Source organism: Phyllobates terribilis, unplaced genomic scaffold (genome assembly GCF_046119375.1).
Source record: "Phyllobates terribilis strain yellow unplaced genomic scaffold, ASM4611937v1 Scaffold_5__5_contigs__length_657084704, whole genome shotgun sequence".
Taxonomy (NCBI): domain Eukaryota; kingdom Metazoa; phylum Chordata; class Amphibia; order Anura; family Dendrobatidae; genus Phyllobates; species Phyllobates terribilis.
This window is the reverse complement of record NW_027362765.1, coordinates 44,469,245-44,492,696: the sequence shown is the minus strand read 5'-3', so window position 1 is coordinate 44,492,696 and position 23,452 is coordinate 44,469,245. Positions and strand designations below refer to the sequence as shown.

Here is a 23,452-nt window from a genome sequence, read left to right as displayed (position 1 = left end):
ACTGAGTACCACATTTTTTATCTTGATTTCTTTTAATGTTTCTTAAAGCCATAAAGTTGCCATTTGAAATGACTTTAGTTTTGTGCCATCTCTGTGATCTGCTTTTTTTCAACAACATTATACAACTGAATGAACATCCTCCGAGCCCGGTGATTCCATAATTTTTGCCCGGGGTTGTATATATATTGTGTATGTGATTGTGGACAAGTGTGTAATGTGTGTGTTTATACATGTGTATATGTATTATTGAGAGGGTGGTGGGACCTCAGACGTCTCAGTTTGGGTGTGTGCACGCGACTTCTCAGAGTTAGGGTACGTGCACGCAACGTCTTTGAGTATGTGTACACAACATCTTAGAGTTAGGGTATGTGCACGCGACATATTTGAGTTAGGGTACGTGCATGCGATGTCTTCGAGTATGTGTACACGACATCTTAGAGTTAGGGTATGTGCACGCGACTTATTCGAGTATGTGCATGCGACATCTTTGAGTTAGCGTATGTTAGGGTAGGAAGTTCTTTGTTTCTTGCTGTGGGGCAGAGATGGTGGAAGTGTCTGCAGGACTTATTGAAGCCTTTTTGCCTGCACTCAGCTATAAAGTAAGTGGATTTATTGTGTATGTAATGTGTGTGTTTATACACATGTATAGTGTGGGTATAGATATTAATGAGAGGGTGGTGGGACCTCAGTCAATTATATGTGTCTGCTGGGTTGTTTGGGAGAGGAGCTCCTATCACCCCTTTCTGAATGAGAGCCCGCCACTCTCAATTACTGACAGTTGTCGGGGTTGAGCAAGGGACCGTCGATCAGTTACGGATTTATAGCTGATAATGTAAATTTTCCATAAAGAGTGTAGATGGGTGTGTGTAGCACTCGACGTCTTAGAGTTAGGGTAAGTGCACTCGACGTCTAAGAGTTAGGGTATGTGCTTTCGATGTCTTAGAGTTAGGGTGTGTGCACGCGACATCTTAGAGTTAGCGTATGTGCATGCAACGTCTTTTTTCTGTTGGCTATTTGCTATGGAGTTAGAAAGTAATTGATATATAATACTGCAGAATACGAGCTCTTGCACTGATGGATGTTTGTTATTATTATGTGACTATTCTAAAAATCTTTTTTTATATTTACCACATTTGATCTGGTGCTGGGATTATATGTTATAAGCATCTGCTATTTGGCTTCTTGTATACATATGTTCACAAATATATATTACACTCCTCAACATTGAAAATGCAACACCAAGATGGAAATTATGAGACTCACAGGATGGACAGACATGTTAACATTACTTGCATAGATTCTTCTAAGATTCATTAGACAAATAGACACAGTTTTTATTTTTACATTGTAGTTTTTCATCTTTTTACATATTCTATACTTTTTTTTTAACATATCTTGATATGTTTTAAATAAATTATGAAATTTACCAATTTTTAGCAAGTCCATTAAAATAAATACACAAATGCACTTCGGTCATTGTTTTTTAAGTTTGTTAGGATGTTAGTGAGGAAAAACCAAGTTAATGATCAGTGCCTCTGGTGTACTAATTTACAGCTGCCAGCAGCTATTTAAGAAGACTAGGAAGGACAATAACTTTTCTCAGAGAAAGAAAAGTGTTAATTTTTTAAATGTGTTGTATGGAAGTTCGATCTGTCTGGATTTCTGTAGCTCTCGGTAACATTACAAAACAATGCAGTCTTTGATACTTGCGGATTTAAAAGAAGCGGCTGTCGCGTTTCAACCCCTGAAGAACCCAATCGTGTTCTGTGTGTATTGTGTCATGCTTCTTTTGTAAATGTCGTGTCATGTAATGTATTGTGTATAGAATGTGATAAATATTGTTAATGTAATGTAGGATGTGATAATGTAAGGTTAAAGATAGGTAGTGTAATGAATAGAAATGTAGTTAGTTGACTGTAGGGTAAGATAGAGTTAATGTTTGGGACTAGCCCACAGGAGGAGGGGGTTCATGTTAGGAAAGGATGACTGCTTCCTGATAGTTGGGGAGCTAGAGTTTGGAGTGCAATGTGAGCAGAGCTGCAAAAAGGGTGACTCACAGTGAGAGGAGACTAAGACGAAGGGATAGTGCTATCCTGAAGAAAACCTGACAGATAGAGACAGATTGGCCTTCTGGAGACGGGTCTTAGGAGAGGATACTTGCCATGAGACCTTGAGCTTGTAACGCAGAAGGTAATAGCCCTTAGCAGGACTGAGAGACGGGAACCAGTGAAGGGTCCCGAGAGGTAGATCCTGTGAGCCAGTAGTGGAAGAAATGGGACCCAAAACTGCTGAGCAAGTAAGGAGTCTTGCTGATCAGCACTGTAGCATTAGAGCTGAGTTGTAGTTAAGTAGGGAGAAACCGTGTTCCTCGAAATCCCTGGAGTAGACTACAGGGGAAGGAAACTGTGTGGAACAATGCTTCATACTGTAAGGGGAACGTACATAAGATTTTGTACTCGCTATCCCTTGCGCATAACCCTTAATAAGTTATCGTTCAGTAAAGAGTTTATTATGGAATGGTGGTCTCCCTCCTTGAACTGTGCAACATCTGGTCCTGGTGAGCAGGGCTGTGGAGTCGGAATCCGTGGAGTCGGAGTTGGAGTCTGTGTCCATTTTGGTGGAATTGGAGTCGGTATAAAATGGACCGACTCCAACTCCTTAAATATATAATAAATTGGGTACAGTAGTTCAATGCCGTTTGTGGGGAATATTTTTTCATAAGAATTTGGGAAAGTTATAAATGTCTGTCCTATTCCTGATCTAAGTGTCTAGACTTTTAGCTGAGATGAATCTGTGCTACAGTAAATTTATCACTTAAACATGAGCCATGTATGTCGGAGTCGTGGAGTTGGAGTCGGTGTCATGGAAATTGAGGAGTCGGAGGTTTGGCTTACCGACATGTGGCCTGCACGGGCGTTAGGCCCTTACAGCACAGGTCCACACACCCAGCCAAGACCCACACTTTCATGTAACTTGCCGCCCTACGTTATACCGCTACCGGCCGGAGAGCTCTCATCATATTGGTTTCCTATTAAGACTGGACTATTTTTCAGCTAAAGATAACAAACCTAGGGCACCATTACCCATGTTGGGCTAACTGACCGATGCAGCTACCACTACACAAATAAAGATCAGTGAATTTTTGACACTTATTTTATATCCTAATATAGATATAAATTAAAGAAAAACAAAACGTCAGCCCACCGATTCTAGGAAAAGACAATAACATTGAATGTCGTACATGGGCAAGGCTGTGGGCCATTTCCAAAGTAATAAATTTGTTATGATTAAGGGCCCAATATGGTATTGAAACGCGTAGGAAAATAGTGTTTTTAGGACAAGTGTATTAGGACAAGAGTCCTACGTGTGTTTTTCACCTTTTTTATTTTTTAGAGTGATTCATTAAACATGATGTTTTATCAGATAAGGTTTTGCCTGTTTGTTGGCGCTATTTTCAATTTTATAATATAGATATACAGAAACAGTCAGGACCATGTATAATTTATCTGTAGGGTTGTACCCTGACATCTGTCTTTGTATCATTTATATTTAAATAGTAGTGTGGGAGGTTAATGTTATAAATATAAATACTTTTATTTGTATTCTATTACAATTTTTTTTACAATTGAATGTACTTTTTTTTTTTTTAAATATATATTTTTATTTTTCCATGGATGGAGCTGCGTGAGGGCTTATTTTCCGTGACAGTTATATGATTTGGCGGTTACCGGTAATTTGAATTTCAAATCACTTTTTACTTTTTTTTTTAAAGTGAAATGACCCAAAAACAACATTTCTGGCTATTTTAAAATGTTCCAATTTTTATGGTGTTCATTGGGTGTTATACGTAGCATGCCTACTTTACAGATTGGGCCTTTATTGGTGATATCAAACATGTATAGTTTCTTTGTTTTATTATATTATAAAAGCCATAACTTTTATTTTTTTCCTTAAGAAAGGTTGTTTTTTTTTGCGGGACAAATTATAGTTTTCCTTGGCATGATTTTTTCTTATCAATTTTTATTACATTTTTTGCAGGCAAGATGAGCAAGAAAAAAACACAGTCTATTCTATCAGTGTGTTCTATTATATTTAGATTTTTTTCTGATGTTTCAATAGGAGAAATAAACAAGATAATGGTATAGTGTGGGTTTTTACAGATACAGTGATTTCAATTATGTAGATTTTTATGTTTTTATATTTTATTACTTTTGCACAATAAAATCCTTTATTTTAAGAAACAATTGGCCCGATTCATTAACGGACGTTTACATGTCAATCTCAACGAAGGGGCGTTTTGGAGTAGGATGTGCCTGATTCATTAAGAGGCGCACACCACTTACTGAGTTTGGGTCATCTCAGTGGTGTGCACCTCCTTGCACCTCACTAGAAATATTGCACTGCACTCAAGAATTGGAGTAACATTTCTGGTGGAAAAAAAACCCACCACCACTATTGATAAATTTCACAGGTGGGAGTTCCAATTCCGTGTTCTCCTCAACTCCTCTCCAGCTCTACACATTTTGGCAGAGCTACTCAAAATCAGATCATCTTCTTAGTGGCGTGCGCCTCACTCGAAACACTCCTGCAGTCAGAAATTGGAGTAACATTCCGGGTGTAAAAAAAAACAATACTACTCTTGATAAATTTCAGGGGCTGGAGTTCCAACGCCATGTCACGTCTCAACTCTTTCCCAGTTCTACACATTTTGGCAGAGCTACTCAATGTCATTGTGATGTGAAAGAACTGCAACTATTGGCATACACAATTTGACTCATGGTCAACAATTTTTGTGTTTTATTGACTTTTTTAGTTTTATTCCATTTCTATGATGTAAAGTTACTAAAACAATTCAGGTTTTTTTAACATTGTTTACTGGACAGGTTAAATAGCATGATCATTTTGACTGGGTTGTTATGAACACGTCAATACCAAATATGCATTTGTTATACTTTTTTTTTTTTACAATAAATCCCCTTTTTTTTTTTTTCTACAAAATGAGATTTTATGTTTCGCCATACTGTTAGAGCCGTACCTTTTTTAAATTTTTCATTGATGTAGCTGTGTGAGTGCTTGATTTTTTTGTGGCACAAACTAGTTTTTATTAGTATATTTTTTTTGTTCCGGTGACTTTACGATCGCTTTTCATTCAATTGTTTTGAAACAAATTGACAAACACAACAATTCTGGCTTTTTTTTTTTTGAATATAGTGTTCACCGAATGGGTTAATTGACAAGCTAGATTTATAGTTCAGGTATCTACAGAAATGGTCATTCCAAATTTGTATACCGTATTTTCTTTCTTTATTCTTTTTTGTTGTATTTCCTGGAACAAAGGACCTAAAAAGTAAAAAAGGACACATTAATTTTTTCAACAGACTTTTTTTTATTCTTATCAAGCATTTTCTGTTTTTCTTTTCACGTTTTACTTTGTCCCAGTGTGGGACTTGAACATATACCAGTTTGATCGCTTGTATAATGCACATTATACGTGTCACCTTTAGACTAATAGAAACTGCTAATTGATTTTGCTGCTAGTAGGCCTTAATAGACTTCTGTAGCTGGAAGACCCAGAGTCCGCTTTGTCGGGATTGGTTCCAAAACTGTACCCCCCAGTTGCAGCAGGGTGTCAGCTGTTTCAGTTCCTGCTCCTGCACCCGCACCACCAAAATAGTATGGCAGTTTTTGTTAAATCTTACTTACCCATAATGTAATCAAGACCATGGAGAAGCTGCTTTATATCTCCTTATATGTTTCACCTTATTATTTACAAAAATTTAGCTCTTTATGATTTTATGTTTTTTCATCTTTCCATTTATATTTCCATAATATCACATCATCTCAGTGGAGATCTTCTATATAAGAGAATTTTCCTGATTGACCCGTCAAGGATGAATAGAGACAGGGAGGAGATGGCAGAGAGGATATTACACCTCACCCTAGAGATCCTCTTCCGGCTTACTGGAGAGGTGAGATATTCTGATGACGTCACATTACATCATTCTTATCTATGGGAATAACAGACGGACAGAACTGGAGAGGTGAGGACTCTGGAAATGTCTGTAGTGAGATTTATTAATGTGTCTCTCCATAACCAGGATTACACAGTAGTGAAGAAGACCTCTAGTGAGCGCTGTCAGGCCCCTGTGTCTGAGGGATGGGGAAGACCCCTGAGCCCAATCATGGGGCCTCCACCTCACCTCCTGATACATGAGGACATCAATGACCAGAAGATCCTAGAACTCACCTACAAGATGATTGAGCTGCTGACTGGAGAGGTGACACTGCTGGGAATGCTGGGACATTATACAGTAATGCTATGAAGGGATCGGGGGGGTGACAGTATCATTGTATGTGTCAGGTTCCTATAAGGTGTCAGGATGTCACCGTCTATTTCTCCATGGAGGAGTGGGAGTATTTAGAAGGACACAAAGATCTGTACAAGGACTTCATGATGGAGGTTCCCCAGCCTCTCACATCACAAGGTAATAGACAGGACTAAATACACACGGCCTATAATTATCTGTATGTAAAGAATGAATTCAGTCCCTGTATGTGTTTCCTCCAGTTCTGTCCAGTAGGAGGACAACACCAGAGAGATGTCTCCATCCCCTTCTTCCGCAGGACTGTAAACAAGAAAATCCCAATATTCCACAGGATCGTCAGGTAGATGAAGAGAAGGTGTCATGAAATCTCCCCTATGATGTGTAGACGGCTGTGAAGGTCTTGTGCTCAGTCTTGTTTTATCCACCAGTATTATATGTTTTATACTTGTGTAATGAGAACGGTGGAGATGGCAGGATTAGAGCTGATCATTGATGTAACTTCTCTATCTGTCTGTGACTTGTATAATATTTTTTTCAGGATAAAGATCTGTCCCATATTAATACTACAGAGACATATGTGAGGGGTGATGAGTGGTGTAAAGAGGAGATTCCTACAGATCTTAGCCCAGGTGAGTAGTAACCACTAAGTGCAGAGAAGTCACAGATTCTTCTCAGTCACTTGCTGATTCCATTTTGTGTTAATTGTTGTGAGCTCTGTGGTCTTTCATGTTTTTTCGGCTTTAGATTCTTCTCTTATGTCAAAGAACGAAATAAAAATGGATAAAAATATATTGTTATAGATGATAAAATAAGGACGTTAAAATACAGCTGAAGTATGCCAATAGAGGGAAGAAGCACATATTGTGGATAAGTCCACTGGATCAGCTGTTTCTTTTTCATTATTCTCTATAGTTATCAAGGTCAAATTAGGATTTAACAACAGCTAAAGCAAAAGTTTGGATAAAATGCAATATTTAAAGTTCTTTAGATGAAGTTGCATAATGTCTTCTGGCTTAGATCATATCTAAATAACGACAATCGGGTTACCATGAATACTCCTAACAATTATTGCAAACAACACAATGTCCTGGAGAACTAACTAAAGATTTCACCATCAGAACCTCACACAATTGTTATAGCGGCTTCTGATGGGGATTGGATCAGTTACAGAAGTTAATAGTCCTTTTTCACAGTATCTCACAGCATTCTTGACTAATTTGGGGACCGTAAACTGCAGTTCTTCATTGCACAGTTTAGACTGCAGGTTAGGGGATTCTTTAGACTGTACATACCAGTCTAAATGCACCCCAGTGTCACATGGAGATCCGGTGTTGTGTCAGTAAAACTCTAGTCTTTGGAGTTATGTGGAGATGACAAATGTAAATGCTTTAATATTGTTAATAAGCCTATCACTTTTCTTTAACTAGAATATGGATCTTCAGCTGATGAACCCCAGTGACCTCCTGCAGCATGTATACTGATAGGAGTGATTTTACACTCCTGTCAGTATACAGTGCTGTCTTCTTCAGCAGTGACATCAGTGATTGCTGATGTCACTGCTGTAGAAGTGACCCAGATCGCCGTGGGACAATCGTTGGCGGTACGTGGACTGTGTCGTTGACGTCAAACAGGTGAGGAATATGGTTGTTTGTTATTTTATGTTTTTTTCAGTGGATCGAGGAATTCGGGAACTGAGAGGGTAATAAAAAAAAATTGTAGAACCATGTGTTTTTATTTCATTAAAATACTTTATTCTGGCAGTGTATTTATTGAAAAAGCGCCGAGCATTTTACTACACGGTTAGTAATGGGGGCATCTTATAGACGCCCTCCATTGCTAAATTGGACTTCATGTGAGCCACCAATTCAAGGCTGACATGAATCCCAACGCCATTACCTCACTCGCCACCACAGGGCAGTGGGAAGAACGGAGACTAGATTTGGCGCATCTTATGAATGTGCCATTTCTGGGACTGTTGAGAGGTGCTATTAATAGCCGCGGAGGGGGCTAGTATTCATGACCCCTTCCCTGGCTATAAATATCAGCCAGCAGTTGTCTGTTTAGCTTTTTCTGGTTAGATTTTATAGGGGGACCCAACGTCAGTTTTTTTCTGGGGTCCCCCAGTAATCTAGCCAGTAAAGGCTAAACAAACAGCTGTGGGCTGATATTAATAGCTAGGGAACATTCTTGTCTAATGGCTAAAATCAGCCCCCAGAAGTTGGCTTTCCCTCTGCTGGTTATAAAAATGATGCGGGAGCCCACACCATTTTTTTTTTCAATTGTAGGCTCTGTGTCCACGATCCAGACGTAGCAGCGCTTTGGACGCATATTTTTTGCTGCTTCCAAAACGTTGCCTTCTATTGAACTATAAATCTATAAATCCACATGTGTTCACTAGACCTTGCATATTTACCGCATTTAATCCATTCTAGTGGTCACATTTCTGTTACGTACACTAGCGACTCTGCAAGAGGATTTGACATTCTGCGATCCTGAAAGATGTGCAGCATGTCAGTATCCACGGGTGATTCACAGCCTCTGATGCACACATAGTGGACATGGGATTTCTAGAGATCCCATCCATTATGCTGTAACATCTGGAAGTTGCGGGTTTGACACTGTATAAGCACGCAGCGTCAAACCTGCAGCGTCTCCTGACCGTGGCCTCTTAACCAAACTCACCCGCAGCATGTCAATTTCTGTGGCGGACACGCTAGTCTCCACTGCAGATTTCGACTGATTGAAGCGTCATTATATGCAGTGGATTCACATGTACCTACAACAAAAGTGCGGCATTAGAGCACCGCCTTTTGGACGCAACAAAAATATGCTGCGTCCAAAGCGCTGCTTGTTGCTGTTCGTGGGGACATAGAGGCTAACAAAACAGCTGTGAGCTATTAATTATAGCCAGGGAACATTATTATTATTTATTATTATAGCGCCATTTATTCCATGGCGCTTTACATGTGAAAAAGGGGTATAATACAAGAACAATTACAATAATCTTGAACACAATGTGACAGCGACTGGTACAGGAGGAGCGAGGACCCTGCCCGCGAGGGCTCACAATCTACAAGGGATGGGTGAGGATACAGTAGGTGAGGGTAGAGCTGGTCGTGCAGCGGTATGGTGGAGCGGTGGTTACTGCAGGCTGTAGGCTTGTTGGAAGAGGTGGGTCTTCAGGTTCCTTTTGAAGGTTTCCACGGTAGGCGAGAGTCTGATACGTTGGGGTAGAGAGTTCCAGAGTAGGGGGGAAGCACGGGAGAAATCTTGTATGCGATTGTGGGAGGAGGAGATAAGAGGGGAGTAGAGAAGGAGATCTTGTGAGGATCGGAGGTTGCGTGCAGGTAAGTACCGGGAGACTAGGTCGCAGATATATGGGGGAGACAGGTTGTGGATAGCTTTGTATACCATGGTTAGGGTTTTGAACTGGAGTCTCTGAGCAATGGGGAGCCAGTGAAGAGATTGACAGAGAGGAGAGGCCGGGGAATAGCGGGGGGACAGGTTGATTAGTCGAGCAGCAGAGTTTAGGATAGATTGGAGGGGTGCGAGAGTGTTAGAGGGGAGGCCACAGAGCAGGAGGTTGCAGTAGTCAAGGCGGGAGATGATGAGGGCGTGCACTAGTGTTTTTGCAGATTTATGGCTGAGGAATGTGTGGATACGGGAGATATTTTTGAGTTGGAGTTGGCAGGAAGTGCAAAGGGCTTGGATATGTGGTTTGAAGGAGAGTCCAGGGTTACCCCAAGGCAGCGAGCTTGAGGGGCTGGGGAGAGTGGGCAGCCATTGACGTTGATAGATAGGTCAGTTGGGGGGGTTGAATGAGATGGCGGAAAGATGATGAATTCTGTTTTGTCCATGTTAAGTTTTAGAAATCTGGCAGAGAAGAAGGATGAAATAGCAGACAGACATTGTGAGATTTTGGTTAGTAAGGAGGAGATATCGGGTCCAGAGAGGTAGATCTGTGTGTCATCAGCATAGAGGTGATACTGAAAGCCATGAGACTCTATGAGCTGTCCCAGGCCGAAGGTGTAGATGGAGAAGAGCAGGGGTCCTAGAACTGAACCTTGGGGGACACCGACAGATAGGGGGCGAGATGAGGAGGTGGTGTGTGAGTGAGAGACACTGAATGTCCGGTCTGTTAGGTATGAGGAGATCCAGGATAGGGCCAAGTCTGTGATGCCGATAGATGAGAGAGTCTGTAGTAAGAGGGAATGGTCCACTGTGTCAAAGGCAGATGACCGGTCTAGGAGGAGGAGGACAGAGTAGTGTAGCTTAGATTTGGACATGTTTGCAAATGGCACCTTTCCAGGCTAAGAATAGCAGCTTACGTGAATAGAAAAGCTAATGTAGATTGGGTTTATGGGATCAACTAACACCCAGCTCTTTTGTTTGGTTATGACAAGGTGTCAATCAGACCTTTTCATGACCAAACCTAATTAAAGTAAAGAGTTAAATAATCACAGACATAGAGTAAAATATTTGAAATACAACAGACACATTCTTTAATCATTTAAATGAACCAATATACTCACCCCAGGTATGGGTTTAAGCAATGTCCCACCAAATAACTTTATTTAGCTCCAAAAAGCATTCAATAATGTACAAAAACGCTTCAAAAATCTCATCAAAATCGCGGCAAAACCGCATGGTTTTTCCGCAGCGTTTTTCCTGCCAAGGAGATGCAGAAACACTCAGGAAATTTCTGCTTCAAATTCTGATCGTATGCACATAGCCTAATGGTATTTTCCAGGATTGGGATGAAAGCCTATTTGACGACACACATGAATTCTAACCACGTGCGCACTGCACACTGTCAGGATTCTCCGATGCTGATGGGGAGAGCGTGTGGTCATGTGACTGCAAGTATACAATTGCATACTTCAAGGCACATTCCAACTAGTTATACGTGGTCTCACTCAATACTAGTGAATTGAGCGAGTTTGTGCACATCTAGACAGCACATGATCACATTTGCAGAATCATCACAGTGTTCAATGCATACACCTTGCAAATTCAAGCCTGCTGTCACATAGTGATTTCAGAGTTTCATCCCAATCCTGGACAATCCGTTTAATAACACAATTCAAAACAATACATGATATTACACGTTGTTTTATCATGAGCCTGTGTTTGTTATATATTTTTCAGTTTTTATGGAAATTTTTATACAGAAATATTATAAAATATCAATGTAATATTTAGATTATATTATACAAAAATGAAAATAATTTGTTTTATTCTCGGCAGGTGATTGTTTCAAAAGCTTAAATGGATCTAGAATATCTTCAGATTTTAAAGCAGATGATCCTGGTATCACACAAAATGCTTACAAAAAGCAGGCAATTATCCCAGATATGCCATTAGCCCTTCATAGCAAAGATCTATCAGCTGATCCTTTTCAACATGTCCTATCTTCTGATTCATTACAGACTGATAAGAAAAATAACAGGAGGGATGTTGAACATGAAAGATCTCACAAAGGGGATAATCCATTAGCTTCTGTTAACTGTAGAAAATGTTATGAAGATATATCAAATCATGTTAAACATGAGAAAGATCACACAGAAGCAAAAGAATTTTCTTGTTCAGAATGTTTTACAAGGCAATCAATTATTTTTGAGCATCAAAAAACTCACACTGGTGAGAAGCCATATTCATGTTCTGAATGTGGGAAATGTTTTACAGAGAAATCACACCTTATTACGCATGAGAGAAGTCACTCTGGGGAGAAACTGTTCTTATGTTCAGAATGTGGAGCATGTTTTAACCGTCAATCAAAACTTATTAGACACGTGCGAAGTCACAGTGGGGAGAAGCCATTTTCATGTTTAGGATGTGGGAAATGTTTTTCTCAGAAATCAACTCTTGTTGACCATCAGAAAACTCACACAGGGGAGAAGCCATTTTCTTGTTCAGAATGTGGGAAATGTTGGAAAAAGAAATCCGATCTTGTTATACATCAGAGAGTTCACACTGGAGAGAAGCCGTTCTCATGCCCAGAATGTGGGAAGTGTTTTAACCAGAAATCTCATCTTGCTATACATCAGAAAAGTCACACCGGAGAGAAGCCATTTTCATGTTTAAAATGTGGGAAATGTTTCTCTCAGAGATCAAAGGTAATTGTCCACCAAAAAACTCACACAGGGGAGAAGCCTTTTTTCTGTTCAGAATGTGGGAAATATTTCAAACATAAGTATAGTCTTGTTACACATCAGAGAATTCACACAGGGGAGAAGCCTTTTACATGCACAGAATGCGGAAAGTGTTTTAAACAAAAATCTGTGCTTGATATGCATCAAACAAGTCATACAGGAGAGAAGCCTTTTTCATGTTCAGAATGTGGGAAATGTTTTTCACGGAAATCCTATCTTGTTGATCATCAAAAAACTCATACAGGAGAGAAGCCATTTCCATGCTCAGAATGTGGCAAATGTTTTTCCCGGAAATCAAATCTTGTTGATCATCAAAAAATCCACACAGGGGAGAAGCCTTTTCCATGTTTAGAATGTGGGAAATTGTTTCAACAGAAGTCCGGTCTTATTACACATCTGAAAATTCACACAGGGGAGAAGCCATTCTCATGTGCAGAATGTGGGAAGTGTTTTAACCAAAAATCATATCTTGCTAAGCATCAGAGAAGTCACAGTGGGAAGAAGCCATTTTCATGTTTAGAATGTGGGAAATGTTTTTCTCAAAAATCAAATCTTGCCGACCATCAAAAAACTCACACAGGAGAGAAGCCATTTTCATGTTTAGAATGTGGGAAATGTTGTAAAAAGAAGTCAGATCTTATTATACATCAGAGAATTCACACAGGGGAGAAGCCATACTTATGCACAGAATGTGGGAAATATTTTGCTCGAAAGTCAAATCTTGTTGATCATCAAAAAACTCACACAGGGGAGAGATCATTTTAATCTTGACAATGTATGAAATGTTTCAAAGATAAGATACACATGTGGATGGTGTTTTAATTGAAAATGAATTCATGCTAGGCGTCATCAAATTCAAACAAGAGAAGCAAGTTGGCATATCTATCAAAAATGTAGTGCAACAAATGTGAAAATGATCATCTCCACTGACCAAATAAAGACATGAATAATAAAATCTGTGCACATTCGAAAATATATTAAAGAGTTATCCTCAAGTTGTGTCTTGAGCAGCACACAACTTTCTTTCCTCTATGAGTGACAGTAATGGTCAGTTTCCGTCTGTGGAGTTTATGCTAACATGACAACTAAACTGCCAGTGCTTGTTCTGGAATCTGCACTGTTGTCACAATATTTGCATATGGAGAACAAAGGAGCAGTGATTAGGAGAACTGCTCAGGAAAATGCAGATACTGGTGGCTGATTATTTTGCAGAACTGATAACTGCAGCTGCTGAGAGGGAGTGGGTGAGATGTGAGCAGCTAAATGCTGTATAGAAATCAATGGCCTGCAGATAAGGTGGCTGGTATCTCAGACATTATAAAGGATTTATAATTTTTTCATTCATGATTTATTAAATATGTGATTGCATATTTTTAATACTATTAAACTGCAGCCACTGGAGGTTGCTATTTTTATTTGCTGGTGTGCAATGAGTCAAAGAAAGACACACACACACACACACACACACACACACACACACACACACACACACACACACACACACACACACACACACACACACACAGAGCAAATACGGTAGACACAGGCCATTGGAAAGTAGGGTCAGTCACCAATCCAATTTCCTATGCTGTGGCAACAGCCTCTGTGCTGAACTGTTCACGTCCCCTTGCCATATGCAGTGCACAGCTGTGGGGGGAGCCAGGTGCCATTTTATTGCAGGCTTGAACAATTTCCCTCTGTCATCGCTACTTACAGTGTTAAGCGGTGAGTTGTGATAGCAGTTCTGGGCAGCAGAGCAAACATGGTGAGAACAGGTTGAACAGCCTGGCATTTTATTACCAGGCTATACTCTGCACACTGTAAGTACTGACGAGTGATGACAGCAGCTCTGGAACCAGGCTTGCAGCAGTAAATTCTTCTGCGGTAGGAACAGATTAGGCAGCCTGGCATTAATAGAACAATGTTTTCACTGCTGGATGATGAAGTCAAAGATGAGGTTCAAATCCCCTATTGGGACTAAAAAATAAAGTGAAAAAAAAACAAAAACTTTTTTTTAAGATATTAAAAAATAAACAATTTGTATAGCTGCATCCATAAAAGTCTGGTTTGTCAAAATATAAAATTAATTAAACCTTATAGTAAATGCCATAAGCAGAAAAATAATCGAAATGCAGAATTGCAGTTTTTGGGTCACAATACCTGCCTCAAAAAAATGCAGTAAAAACCAATCATCTCACCACACTAAAAAAAAAAAAATACATCTTGGAACCAACATCTGTATGACAGCTGCATATAAATACATGCTGTCATGCATCGCCAGCCAGTCCGAGCATTGCGATGCGATTGCTGACTGTGTTATACGGTCGTCTGACAGCGCCCTAAAGAGGATATGAATTTAAGAAATGTGACCCCCACATGAGGGGAGCACATCAGGAGACACAAGAGCTCTGCTGATTGGGAGAATCCATGCGTATCGCTGCTACAGCAGCTTTTGTCAAGGAATGTGTATTGGCTACACAAAGAATACACTGCTCAAAAAAATAAAGGGAACACTTAAACAACAGAATATAACTCCAAGTACATGAAACTTCTGTGAAATCAAACTGTCCACTTAGGAAGCAACACTGATTGACAATCAATTTCACATGCTGTTGTGCAAATGGAATAGACAATAGATGCAAATTATTGGCAATTATCAAGATACACTCAATAAAGGAGTGTTTCTGCAGGTGGGGACACAGACCACATCTCAGTACCAATGCTTTCTGGCTGATGTTTTGGTCACTTTTGAATGTTGGTTGTGCTTTCACACTCGTGGTAGCATGAGACGACTCTGCAACCCACAGAAGTTGCTCAAGTAGTGCAGCTCATCCAGGATGGCACATCAATGCGACCTGTGGCAAGAAGGTTTGCTGTGTCTGTCAGCGTAGTGTCCAGAAGACAGGCCAGTACACCAGGAGACGTGGAGGGGGCCGTAAGAGGGCAACAACCCAGCAGCAGGACCGCTACCTCCGCCTTTGTGCAAGGAGGAACAGGAGGAGCACTGCCAGAGCCTTGCAAAATGACCTCCAGCAGGCCACAAAATGTGCATGTGTCTGCACAAATGGTTAGAAACCGACTCCATGAGGGTGGTATGAGGGCCCGACGTCCACAGATGGGGGTTGTTCTCACAGCCCAACACCGTGCAGGATGCTTGGCATTTGCGACAGAACACCAGTATTGGCAAAGTCACCACTGGCGCCCTGTGCTCTTCACAAATGAAAGCAGGTTCACACTGAGCACATGTGACAGAGTCTGGAGACGCCGTGGAGAGCGATCTGCTGCCTGCAACATCCTTCAGCATGACCGGTTTGGCAGTGGGTCCGTAATTGTGTGGGGTGGCATTTGTTTGGAGGGCCGCACAGCCCTCCATGTGCTCGCCAGAGGTAGCCTGACTGCCCTTAGGTACCGAGATGAGATCCTCAGACCCCTTTTGAGACCATATGCTGGTGCGGTTGGCCCTGGGCTCCTCCTAATGCAGGACAATGCCAGACCTCATGTGGCTGGAGTGTGTCAGCAGTTCCTGCAAGATGAAGGCATTGAAGCTATGGACTGGCCCGTCCGTTCCCCAGACCTGAATCCGATTGAGCACATCTGGGACATCATGTCTCGCTCCATCCACCAACGTCACGTTGCACCACAGACTGTCCAGGAGTTGGCGGATGCTTTAGTCCAGGTCTGGGAGGAGATCCCACAGGAGACCATCCGCAACCTCATGAGGAGCATGCCCAGGCGTTGTAGGGAGGTCATACAGGCACGTGGAGGCCACACACAATACTGAGCCTCATTTTGACTTGTTTTAAGGACATTACATCAAAGTTGGATCAGCCTGTAGTGTGTTTTCCCCCTTTAATTTTTGGGGTGACTCCAAATCCAGGCCTCCATTGGTTAATAAATTTGATTGCCATTGATGATTTTTGTGTGATTTTGTTGTCCGCACATTCCACTTTGTACAGAGCAAAGTATTCAATGAGAATATTTCATTCATTCAGATCTAGGATGTGTTATTTGAGTGTTCCCTTTATTTTTTGAGCAGTGTGTGTATGTATATATATGTATATATATATATATATATATATATATATATGTATATATATATATATATATATATATATATATATATATATATATATATATATACACACACAAAGAGCCAGGGATCGCTAATCAGCAGGTGTTCTGCCCGAAGAAAGATTTTTCCTTGAATATCCTGTTAGTAGATAGAAGGCGGCTCTCTAGCAAGCGATTAAATATGAAGATCCTTTATTCTTTACACAGAATTTTAAACATGGAGCCGGAGAAGCGGGTGTCCTTCAGGACGATGGCCGTTGAAGCACCAGCTTGGTGCGAAACGGCCATCGTGCTGAAGGACTCTCGCTTCCCTGGCTCCATGTTTTAAAATTCTGTGTAAAGAATAAAGGATCTTCATATTTAATCGCTTGCTGGAGTGCCACCTTCTATCCACTAACAGGATATATATATATATATATATATATATATATATATATATATATATACACTCCAACAATGAAATTGCAACACCAGGAAGGAAACGTGGAACTATGAAAATCACATAATGGATTTACAGTATACCAGAACCCCATTTGGGCTGCAAAGAGACCAGGCTACCTTCCAGAGGGTCATAGACCCTCTCTTAGCCCCTCACAATATGTACGCCGCAGCTTACCTCGATGATATTGTGATATTCAGCCCGGATTGGAGAAGTAATCTGCAGAAAGTCCAGGCCGTGCTGGATGTACTGAGGAAAGGGGGGTTTACCATAAACCCAAAGAAGTGTACCATCGGGAAAAAGAAGGGAAAATACCTGGGCTACATCGTTGGAAGAAGCAAAGTAAAGCCACAAGTGAATAAAGGAGAGGCAGTCCACAATTGGCTGAAACCGATCACCAAGGAACAGTTTTGGAAATTTCTGGGAATGGTGGGATACTATCAGCGGTGTATCCCAAATTTCGCCATGATAGCCGCACCCCTGACCGACCTTCTTAAGGGCATAAAGTCGTCAATGGCCAAATGGTCTCCTGAAGCAGAGATGGCGTTCCAAGAGTTGAAACTCAGGGCTTCAGGTCTTCATCTTTCATGTGGAACACAGGCCTGGGAAGCTGCACAGTAACGCAGATGCCCTGTTTAGATTCCCCTGTTTGGTGACTTAAGGTGCTTACGGCTTTGGGCAGAGGGGGGAATATGTGACAAAGTCACTGGCAAAGTACTGGAGGGGAGATATGTAGCACTGAGATTGTTAGCTCCAGTAATATAAACATAGGAAAAAGTAATAAGGGGTTAATCAGTCATCTTTAGTTCAAGAGTGATTAAACACCTGCAGAAAGGGAGGTCAGAGGATAAAATCCCAGACTTTTAGAGCGTGGGTGGGCCTGGAGGTGAAAGCTCTGATCTGTTTTGTCATGTGAAGGAAAGATAAACTTTGGGTTGCTAGTTCCTGAAGCAGGCTGTTACCCGTAGCAACAAGGACTGTGCCATACATTATGTTTTCTCTTTCCTGTTAGGCCGAAAGGCATTGTTTGTTTTTTGCTAACAATGCTGTGGTTTAGGCATCACTCTTGATAAACCCAGCAGAAGATTTAAAGAGACAGTGTTCCTGTGTCTACCTCTATGTGGAGCCAAGTGGGCCAATCTACCACCGTCTTACAGTTATACAATTGATACAAAACTAACAAATGTGTTACAATTTAATTAAACAAGTTGATAGCAGAAATGTAGTTCATGGCAGTTTTTTCCTCCTGTTTAATGAGACACAGTTCTGCTTTAAACAAACATTTACGACAAAACAGAAATGTATGTAGACAAAATAGAGAGAGAAATTGGGGAGATAGAATATGAGCTATCGGAACTCATCTCGTATGAGAGGCCTCCCATAAAGCCATTCATAGATCAAATTTAGCAATCAATCTCCCTACCCAAGGACCTAAAGGGCTGATCTCAATGTTATCGACACATTTGCTGAGCGCGAAGGTAGCCTCAAAACATTGTTTCTGACATTCTCAAATGAACTTTCAGATTTTCCGTGTAGAGAGATGCCTCCCTTTTGATACTTTATCCCAATGAGATATGATTCCCACAGTAAAGTGCACCATATGCCTCTCACAAAGTCGAAAGAAAAGAGAGAACTCATTTGTTGAAATTGAAATATTCTATTACACACTTCTTTAATTTGTGTCATGAGGAAGTAAAATCCACCACTTTTGTGTCAATAAAAGATGACGGCTTTATTATCCACAATTATAAAAACCAGATCAGACCAGAAAAAGATTCAATTGATGCATTTCGAACAATCAAGTGTTCTTAGTCATAGCATGTGAGTGTTCATAACACTTGACGGTTTGAAATGCATCAGATAAATCTTTTGCTGATCTGGATTTTATTATTGTGGAAACACACACGACTCCTCTCCATACATGTTGTACACAAATGGCTCCACTCTGTACACACATGGCTCTGCTTCATACACACACGGCTTCGCTCCACACAAGTCGTGCACACACGGCTCCTCTCCGTACATGTACACACATGGCTCCGCTTCGTACACCTCATACACATGGCTCCACTCCATAGACCTCGTACATATACGGTTCGGCTCTGTTCATGTCATACACACGCAGCTGCGCTCTGTACACGCCATACCCATGTGGCTCTGCTGTGTACACATCGTACCCATTCGGCTCCGCTCCGTACACCTCGTATACATGTAGCTCCGTAAAGTAAACGTCGTACCCATATGGCTCTGTAACATACACGTCATACACACGCGGCTCCGCTCCACGAACGTCGTATTCACCCGGCTGTTCTCTGTACATGTTGTACACACGCGACTCCGCTCCGTACACGTCGCACACATGCGGCTCCGCTCCGTACACGCGCTGCTCCGCTCCGCACACCCCGTATACACGCGGCTCCGCTCCGTACACCTCGTACACGCGCAGCTCTGCTCCGTACACCTCGTACACGCGCGGCTTCGCTCCGTACACCTCGTACACACGCGGCTCTGCTCCGTACACCTCGTACACCCGCAGCTCTGCTCCGTACACCTCGTACACGCGCGGCTCTGCTCCGTACACCTCGTACACGCGCGGCTCCGCTCCGTACATGCGCGGCTCCGCTCCGTACACCTCGTACACGCGCGGCTTCGCTCCGTACACCTCGTACACGCGCGGCTCCGCTCCGTACACCTCGTACACGCGCGGCTCCGCTCCGTACACCTCGTACACGCGCGGCTCCGCTCCGTACACCTCGTACACACGCGGCTCCGCTCCGTACACCTCGTACACACGCGGCTCCGCTCCGTACACCTCGTACACGCGTGGCTCCGCTCCGTACGCCTCGTACACGCGCGGCTCCGCTCCGTACGCCTCGTACACGCGCGGCTCCGCTCCGTACACCTCGTACACGCGCGGCTCCGCTCCGTACACCTCGTACACGCGCGGCTCCGCTCCGTACACCTCGTACACGCGCGGCTCCGCTCCGTACACCTCGTACACGCGCGGCTCTGCTCCGTACACCTCGTACACGCGCGGCTCTGCTCCGTACACCTCGTACACGCGCGGCTCTGCTTCGTACACGCGCGGCTCTGCTCCGTACACCTCGTACACGCGCGGCTCTGCTCCGTACACCTCGTACACGCGCGGCTCTGCTCCGTACACCTCGTACACGCGCGGCTCTGCTCTGTACACCTCGTACACGCGCGGCTCTGCTCCGCTCCGTACACCTCGTACACGCGCGGCTCTGCTCCGTACACCTCGTACACGCGCGGCTCCGCTCCGTACACCTGGCTCCTCTCCGTACACCTCGTACACGCGGCTCTGCTCCGTACACCTCGTACACACGCGGCTCCGCTCCGTACACCTCGTACACACGCGGCTCCTCTCCGTACACCTCGTACACGCGCGGCTCCGCTCCATACACCTCGTACACGCGCGGCTCCGCTCCGTACACCTCGTACACACACGGCTCCGCTCCGTACACCTCGTACACACACGGCTCCGCTCCGTACACCTCGTACACGCGCGGCTCCTCTCCGTACACCTCGTACACGCGCGGCTCCGCTCCGTACACCTCGTACACACGCGGCTCCTCTCCGTACACCTCGTACACGCGCGGCTCCGCTCCGTACACCTCGTACACGCGCGGCTCCGCTCCGTACACCTCGTACACGCGCGGCTCCGCTCCGTACACCTCGTACACACGCGGCTCCTCTCCGTACACCTCGTACACACGCGGCTCCTCTCCGTACACCTCGTACACACGCGGCTCCTCTCCGTACACCTCGTACACACGCGGCTCCTCTCCGTACACCTCGTACACACGCGGCTCCTCTCCGTACACCTCGTACACGCGCGGCTCCTCTCCGTACACCTCGTACACGCGCGGCTCCGCTCCGTACACCTCGTACACGCGCGGCTCCGCTCCGTACACCTCGTACACACGCGGCTCCTCTCCGTACACCTCGTACACACGCGGCTCCTCTCCGTACACCTCGTACACACACGGCTCCGCTCCGTACACCTCGTACACACACGGCTCCGCTCCGTACACCTCGTACACACGCGGCTCCTCTCCGTACACCTCGTACACACGCGGCTCCTCTCCGTACACCTCGTACACACGCGGCTCCGCTCCGTACACCTCGTACACACGCGGCTCCGCTCCGTACACCTCGTACACACGCGGCTCCGCTCCGTACACCTCGTACACACGCGGCTCTGCTATATCCACCCTGTAAACCCCTCCTGACCCCACACATAACCTTCCCCTCATCCAGCACCATGACAACCAGCACAGCAGAGTCCTGCATCCACTGAGGCCCCTGATCATGTGACCCCTGACTCCTCCCCTCCTGTGACCTCATCACAGGTCCTGTGTGCACAGAACAGCCATATATGTGGTGGCGGCTCTGCAGGTGGAGGTATGTGGAGAGACCCCATTACTGGGCGCAGGGGGCATTAACCCCTCCATTCCCGTAGATAGTGCCCCCCCTTACGGGCAGTATGTGCAGCTCCAATGTTGCCCAGATCTCCCTTACACCCCCCTCCTCTTCCTTAGCTCCTCCTCACACAGGAAGTTTCGGCAGTGACCGTGGGAGGTGTCTGCCGGACTCCGCTGTCCTTAGTGGAGCCTTTTCCCCTGCTCTCAGCTATAAAGTCAGTGTGTTTATATATATATTTATTGTGTATGTGAACCTGTGTGTGTTTATACTCATGTATATTGTGTAGCGCCATCTTGTGGCTGAGCTTCATAGGAGACCTCAGTTTTCTCCGCTCACTGTTACACGTCTATCACCCTAGATGTTATAAGATGTCACCAAAAATAAAAGAAAATATTTAACAGTTTTTAAAAATGTACAAAAAAATATAAAGTGACCATATCTTCAATATGGAAACAAGGCCAAGTGACGAAACTCAGGGCGAAAACATATCAACTGGGGGCAGAATAATGGCAGCAGAAGCTCTGGACTGAGCTGTCACAGTGTGAAATATTTGGCTGTAGCAGACCTTTTGTTCTTGAAGGGTTGAAGATCAGCCCAATAATGAGGGTAGCTTGGTAGAGGAGCCTGCGAGTTTGGGGCATTTCAGTAAATGGAATTGGGGATTTGATCAGGATTAAAGGGAATGTGTCACCCCCCTGGGTGATATCAGACCTCTGCTATGGCCATACAGGTGATAGAAAAGTAAATCTATACTTACCTGTATGGCTCATAGCACAGGTTTGATTGCAGAGAAATCTGGCTTTATAAAGTGTTTTCCAGAGGCTTGGCGTCCAGGGGACGCCAGGCAAACCCTTCCTATCGGCTTATTATTCCCCTAAATCGCCACCTCTGTGATAAATTACCATATCCCCCCCCTTGCCTTCACAGGCTTCCTCAGGGGGCTGTGAGGAAGCCTCAGGAGCCCCCTGAGAAAGCATGGGAGGGCGAAATTTGTTGGGGTGGCTATACAGTTCTTTTAGTATGCAGTATGAACCGATATAGCTAGCAACAATAGGGACACCTAATGAGTGCATTGTAAGCACAGGCTACAGCTGGGGTGTCCCGTGTGCCTATATATATGGAGTACTGTTGCTGCTAAAATCTGACACCTGTCTAGGTCTGGAAAAATGAAATAGTTGGGATCTATGCTGCAATAATTTTAATCTTTAGTATTTTTTTACCTCATTAATATAATAAGAATCTAAATAAAAGTGTAAGTTTTAACATCCCTTAATTAGGGATCTATTTTCTCTGAGGAGTAATTTGGTGTTAAGTATGCAAAAATCTGGGCACCCTGCATGGTTAGTACCAATAGCACCCCCTTTTCAAAGTATTGCAGCTTGTAAACACTTTTTGTAGCCAGCCAAAAGTCTTTCAATTCTTGTTTGAGGGATTTTCATTCATTCTTCCTTGGAAAATTCTTCCAGTTTTTTTTGGATTTTGACATCTGTTTAGGATCATTATCCATTTGTAGAAGCCATCCTCTTTTCAACTTCAGCTTTTTTTAAAGATGGTGTTATATTTGCATCAAGAATATGTTGAAGTTTCATTGAATCCATTCTTCCCTCTACCCGTGAAATGTTTGCCGTGCCATTGGCTGCAACACAACCCCAAAGCATGATTGATCCACACTCATGCTTAATGGTTGGTGAGATATTCTTTTCCTGAAATTTTGTGCCCTTTTTTCTCCACAAATACCTTTGATCCTTGTGGAAAAGAGTTCTATTTTAACCTCATCAATGAACAGGACTTGTTTCCAAAATGTACCAGGCTGTTTAGATGTTCTTTTGCATACTTGTGACGCTGAAGTTCATTGTGAGGACACCTAAGAGGTTATCTTCTGATAACTATTCCATGAAGGCCATATTTGTGCAGGTGTCTCTGAACAGTAGAACAATGTACCACAACTCCAGAGTCTACTAAATCTTTGTGAAGGTCTTTTTCAGTCAAGCAGGGGTTCTGATTTGTCTCTCTAGCAA

General features: G+C 43.2%; 2 protein-coding genes across 4 annotated transcripts in view; both read left to right on the top strand.

Moving 5' to 3' along the window:
- LOC141271871 (uncharacterized) overlaps positions 1 to 13,896 on the top strand; it is a 137,592-nt gene extending 123,696 nt beyond the window's left edge. For 2 of the 3 annotated variants that reach the window (XM_073682069.1, XM_073682071.1), the window contains exons 6-7: positions 6,865 to 6,955; positions 11,574 to 13,896. In XM_073682069.1, the coding sequence (XP_073538170.1) occupies positions 6,865 to 6,955; positions 11,574 to 13,243 (1,761 nt within the window). In that variant the 3' untranslated portion in view covers positions 13,244 to 13,896. Of the gene's footprint in view, positions 1 to 5,845; positions 5,970 to 6,098; positions 6,279 to 6,361; positions 6,486 to 6,568; positions 6,667 to 6,864; positions 6,956 to 11,573 lie in introns of all 3 variants that reach the window. The other variant, XM_073682070.1, reaches the window with a different exon arrangement.
- LOC141271878 (uncharacterized) overlaps positions 1 to 23,452 on the top strand; it is a 66,052-nt gene that overhangs the window by 5,996 nt on the left and 36,604 nt on the right. Inside the window, exon 2 of the mRNA XM_073682080.1 lies at positions 21,551 to 21,648. The gene's annotated coding sequence lies outside the window, so the exon portion shown is untranslated. The remainder of the gene's footprint in view (positions 1 to 21,550; positions 21,649 to 23,452) is intronic.